At 42.1% G+C, this 5,410-nt stretch overlaps 1 protein-coding gene across 1 annotated transcript; it reads left to right on the forward strand.

The window, feature by feature from the left end:
- Positions 1–2,839: 2,839 nt before the first annotated feature.
- LOC123162307 (glucan endo-1,3-beta-glucosidase 12) lies at positions 2,840–4,503 on the forward strand. Its single transcript, XM_044580103.1, has 3 exons — positions 2,840–2,965; positions 3,151–3,720; positions 3,958–4,503. The coding sequence occupies exons 1-3, from the start codon at positions 2,899–2,901 to the stop codon at positions 3,987–3,989; spliced, it is 669 nt and encodes a 222-aa protein (XP_044436038.1). The 5' UTR covers positions 2,840–2,898; the 3' UTR covers positions 3,990–4,503.
- Positions 4,504–5,410: the final 907 nt, after the last annotated feature.

The raw sequence follows: 5,410 nt of genomic DNA on the forward strand, positions 1-5,410 counted from the left end.
CGCCGTCGGCCTACAGCTTGTGGAGATCAGCACTTTCCAAACGTGCACACAATCACGGATTTAAATTTACTAACTTATCCAAATCAACCGATATCTTCCATTATTGCAAATTTCTTTAGGAAACAAATAATATATTTTAAGAAAACAAATAAAAGATTTTAAAGACGCATCGTACTTTACTAACAATCACTAAAAATCAAATCTAAATTAATTAACCTTACCTTAAATCACTCAATCACTTTAATTAGAGAACATTTTCTTTCCTAACTGCACCCCGCTTAGTGTGCACATAACAATCCAAAGTAATTAGAGTCACATGATTGAATCCATTTATTTAGAGCGACATGATTGCGTTCCGGGATGGAGGCCATGATTTCGTCGAGGTCATTGCTGCCTCCTACACTCAGGGTGTGTCGCCAAGATCGAGGCGAGCATGAGGAGCTGTGGCCACCGCCATGGTCACCCTATCGCAGGGGATGGAGCACGTCCGTCGGCCTACAGCTTGTGGAGATCACTGTTGCTCTTCAGGTCGCGTGGTGACCGGATCTTGCCGATGTGTCCCTCCCCGACGACCTCCTCTTCGCCCGGTTGGCCGGCATGGATCTCGCCACTACTGCCCTCAACTTCTCTGCCTCGAGCTCGACGGTCAGCCACCATGGATCCTCCAGCTGGAGGGTCACGTGAACCAGCCGTCCTCCCATGCTGCAGCGGCGAGAAGGTGACATGGCTCTCCGTACACGAAGAGTGGAGTGTGGAGTTCGGTCAAGTACTTATATACTTGGCCTCTACTGCTGATCCATGTACATGGAGAAGAACAGACAACCGCTCATTCATGCTTCGTTCCACTCCTTTGCGCTACATTACTGGAGGTGACATTTTCCTATCTCTCTATGTTGTAACAAGCCTGTTGCCTGCATAGTTAATGGATTTTTTATTTAAATTTATCGCTGCTTAGTGCTTTGTTGCAATTGTTCACGCAAGATTCTTATATATAATCTGAGCGTATGTAGGCATACTTAGCTTTGCTATTCCATTTTTTTGGCGCATAGAAATAAGAGTATTGTCCAGGTTAGGTATTCAATTGAGTATGGTATTTGGATTGCTATCAGAATGTCTTTTCTATGCATGTGATTTCTCACATCTGGTTATAATATTTGTGAAGACATGCATTGCACGTGCACTTGGAAGCGGGCCCGTGGCCCGCGCTGGACGGCGCCGACGCCGACCCGAGCCACCTCGTCCGCGTATTCTTGGAGCTGTGGCTGGTCGATTTACATGAAATTAATTCCCTCAGTTCTGGTGGCAAATATAATACACATAATCCATATTGTTATGCACTAGCGTGTATGTGTGAAATAGATGGATTATGGTCCCGTACCCAATAAGATGGATATGTGTGTGTGTTAGAGAGAGAGGGAGAGGGGGATAGAGAGTGAGGAAGACGGAGGGAGAGTGTGTGTCTGTGTGTGTGTGTGGATTTGATGGTAAAAAAGGTCGCCAATGTCGTAATATTGAACTCTTAAAGTTAATGTGGCCCCGTTGCAACGCACGAGCATTCTTCTAGTAAGAATATTATCATGGTTGGTTGGAATTGCCAACTGATTTGAGGGTTTTCTTTTTGACTCTTTTCATACTAATGACTAGAATAATGTAAAATTATGCCAGACTAATGTCAACCCTTGCAATAATTTTACTGAAAACCGACTCCACGGTGGACTACAATAGTATGGTTTGTTAGTTACATATAAACTTATGAGCAGTGGTACATATCCGACGATCTTTGTACAATCCGACGCTACTTGAACACCCTGGGATCAAACCGCCACTTCAACAACCAAGAAAGGATCAGAGTGTCGTACACAGGTAGGGCACAAACATCGCACTCTTAAAGCAATTTTGAGAACTTGCGCAATTTCGAAAACTCATCAGTGTCATACACAAGATGATGCAGAGCAGTATACATCGCGCACAGTAACTAATTAATCCAGTCAAGCTCTTTTGCAAAAATAATGTACTATTACTCCTGCTGATTTTGGTACTGTAAAAGATCTCCACAAAGTATTACATGATGCAAACATGACACATACATACACAAATTTCCCATCTCGTGGTGTTGTCAGCTCGTTGTGATTGACAAAAGACACGGCTTTTCTCTAGCCCTAGCTACTTACTAGTATAATATGGATGCATTCATACATGACAAATCAAACAAAATGGAGTAGCAGGCTTGAGGCCTTGAGTGGAACCAAAGCAACGGAAGAAAAACACTAATAAATACACCTGCTGTTCTGCCCTTTATTTTCTTTCGATTTTGTTCCCTGCATTTCTCTCTGGCCAAGCAAGCACATGTGCCAAAACTGCAGCTAGAGAAAAGAAGCAAACATGCATGGCCATTGAGTTGAAATGTTTTCATAGAATATTTGTAGCATTTTAATCCATAATATCTTTTAATGGATGTCCGGGGTCAAAGAAAATGAATCAATACTCCTTCATGCATGGCATTGCATAAAACTTCCGTCTCTTCGAATTTCAGCAAATTTCCGTCAAATATCCAAAGAATCCATAATGAGTCATGACTACAAATTCAAATGCTTTAGTTTCTGGATTCAGGAAGTCAAGACAACTCTAATCTTTTATTTTATTTATTCGTTTTCTGAAACTTAATTGGGAAGGCTCTTAGGTTTAAGTAACATATCAGTCCATGCAACTTTATGAAAAGAGACTTGCTGGCTGGCTAGCTAGCATCCATCTGGTGAATTCTTGCCGCTGCCTCCCCTTTATCTGCCCACTTGAGACTTGGGTACTACGTACTCCCCATATTCCTTTCTACCGCTACAACAATCTCATTCCCACGCATCATATATAAATGCAATTTGCCTCATGTCTTGATCACAAACCATGGAGCTAATGATGATCAAGAAGCACCACATGGTCCTCCTAGCTCTCGTCATGTCCATTCAACATGGTAATTACAGTGAGCATCCCTGCGCTAAAAGACATCCACTACACGTGCACGTACATTATTTACTTTACCATCTTGTAGAAGTACTCTTGTGATCTTGTCCTCCTGGTTGTTTTTGCATTGGTGCATGTATATATCCATCGTTTGCCATTTGATTTTTGTTTGCATGCATCATGAATGTGAAGCAGATTGGGCGGATGGCGCCTCAAGAACAAGAGAATGGCGCAACCTTGTCAACTCGCCGGCATTGCCACCATACCAAGACGTGGTAGGAGGAGGCGGGCCTCCAACTCCGGCACACGACGTTCAGCCGTCGCCGCCGTACTGCACGTACCCTCCCCCCGCCAATCCCACCTCACCGGCGGCGCCGTCGATGCCCCCTCCAGCGGGTGCGCCGCCACCGTCCACGTCACCGGTCGGCAGCCCCAGCCCGCCAGCCAACTCGCCGGCGAGCCCCCGCGCGGCCCCTCCGGCTGGTGCTCCACGGGCGGGAGGCCCGGCAGCCATCGGTGCGCCGCAGGGGCTGTGGTGCGTGGCGAACCCGACGGTGGAGAGCGTGGACGTGCAGGCGGCGATGGACTACGCGTGCGGGTCGGGCGCGGACTGCGGCATGGCGGCGCCCGGCGAGCCGTGCTACCTTCCGAACACTCTGATGGCGCACGCGTCCTTCGCCTTTAACAGCTACTGGCAGCGTAACAAGGCCGCCGGCGGCACCTGCGACTTCGCCGGCTCCGCCATGCTCATCACCAAAGACCCCAGTAAGTCACGATCTGCGACGTTGCTTCAGGCCACCAAGGCCTGCGAGCATATCAGCCCATAATACTTACTGGCCCAGGACTACTTATGAATCTTAAATGTAAGGGTTCACAATCTGGCCCATTTAAATAGGAGGAGGGAATTATCGGTCTTGCCTTCAAATTTAGGTCGTGCTTTCGAAATTTTGACATGCTTTTATTGCATATTTTATTAATTTTGGATTTTTATTTTTCTTGCAGGTTATGATGAGTGCCGGTACGTGTACATGTGATTGGACCGGAGCTCCTCCGAGAAGTGCAAATGATTTCCAAGATTACTGTGCAACAAAATTAATCGATAACCACATGTGTTCTGCATGATGTATTGATGTAAATGCATCGTTTTTATTTTTGCATGGTTGCACACCCTGGAATGTCGTGGTTACATGAACATTTCAACTTTTTTTTCAAAAAAAGTATCTTTTATGGTTTAAGTAATGCACACAATTTACTAGTCTCACATGCATTTGAATAAAAACTATAGCCATTAATTTGAGCTATAAAACAATAGTTATATTTCACACAAAAAAATATATCATTAGATTCACATTCAAGTGAAGTTCTAACCCGTATTTTCTTGACCTCAATGATCAAAGAAATTGTTGAAATGCATGTGATACTTATAAACCAACATAAACCCGATCGGATAAAATGTCATGTCTTTACCATATGATCCACCTCAAGGAACACCAATTTAGTCTCGTTTGTTTATTCTAAATGATAACATGATTTTAATATTATTAAAAAATGAACTTATAATGATCAAATACGTGCAATTTTCTCAAAACTGATTGATTTAATTTTGAAATTTAAAATAATTATCAATATCAAAATAAAATTAATGATATATCCATATTGTTAATATAAGCTCACTAATAGGAGAAGGCCAATTTGGCTGCCGGGCTCAGCTGCACCCGCGCCGACGAAAAAAATCAAAACAAATACTAGAAAAATTCAAAAAATTCTATTTTTTTGTGTGGTAGATAATTTGATGTGTGAGGTTCGCTGCAAAATTCAACTCATTTGGACATTTGAGCCTCTCTCGGCAAAAAAGACAAAATCGGGGTCTGTAAAAAAGTTTACTGTTCATGAACTGTTTTGACCCGATTTGTCTTTTTTGCCGAGAGCTGCTCAAATATCCAAATGAGTTGAAATTTGCAGCGGTACTCACGCAACAAATTATCTACTAAACAAAAAAAAGGATTTTTTTGAATTTTTTTAGTATTTGTTTTGAATTTTTTTTCTGAGCGGGAGCATCTGAGCCTGGGCTCAGATGCGGATTTTCGCACTAATAGGGAACAATTGTGTTGACATATTAGTAATAACTTTCGGTTATGTGATGCCAGATGCACAAAATTATGTTTTTGATGAAAATATTTTGAACTTCATGTTTTGTAACTAAAATTTCGGCAAGGAAGAAAATAATGTATATATATCTAACTTCTTTTATAGTTTCATTACTTTGGACACTTCTTTAGTTAAAAAAATCTTTTAATTACTTGGAAAATCAAATGAATAACCTACAATCGCAATCGGGCATATATTTAGAACTAGTTTTATTGTTTGTAAATGATATTCATCTATTTATACTAAATATTTTGACGTCCTCGTAACTCATTTTCATTGAATCTTAACTCTACTTTTACAACAATAT

The sequence above is a fragment of the Triticum aestivum genome, chromosome 7B, assembly GCF_018294505.1.
Source record: "Triticum aestivum cultivar Chinese Spring chromosome 7B, IWGSC CS RefSeq v2.1, whole genome shotgun sequence".
Lineage (NCBI taxonomy): Eukaryota > Viridiplantae > Streptophyta > Magnoliopsida > Poales > Poaceae > Triticum > Triticum aestivum.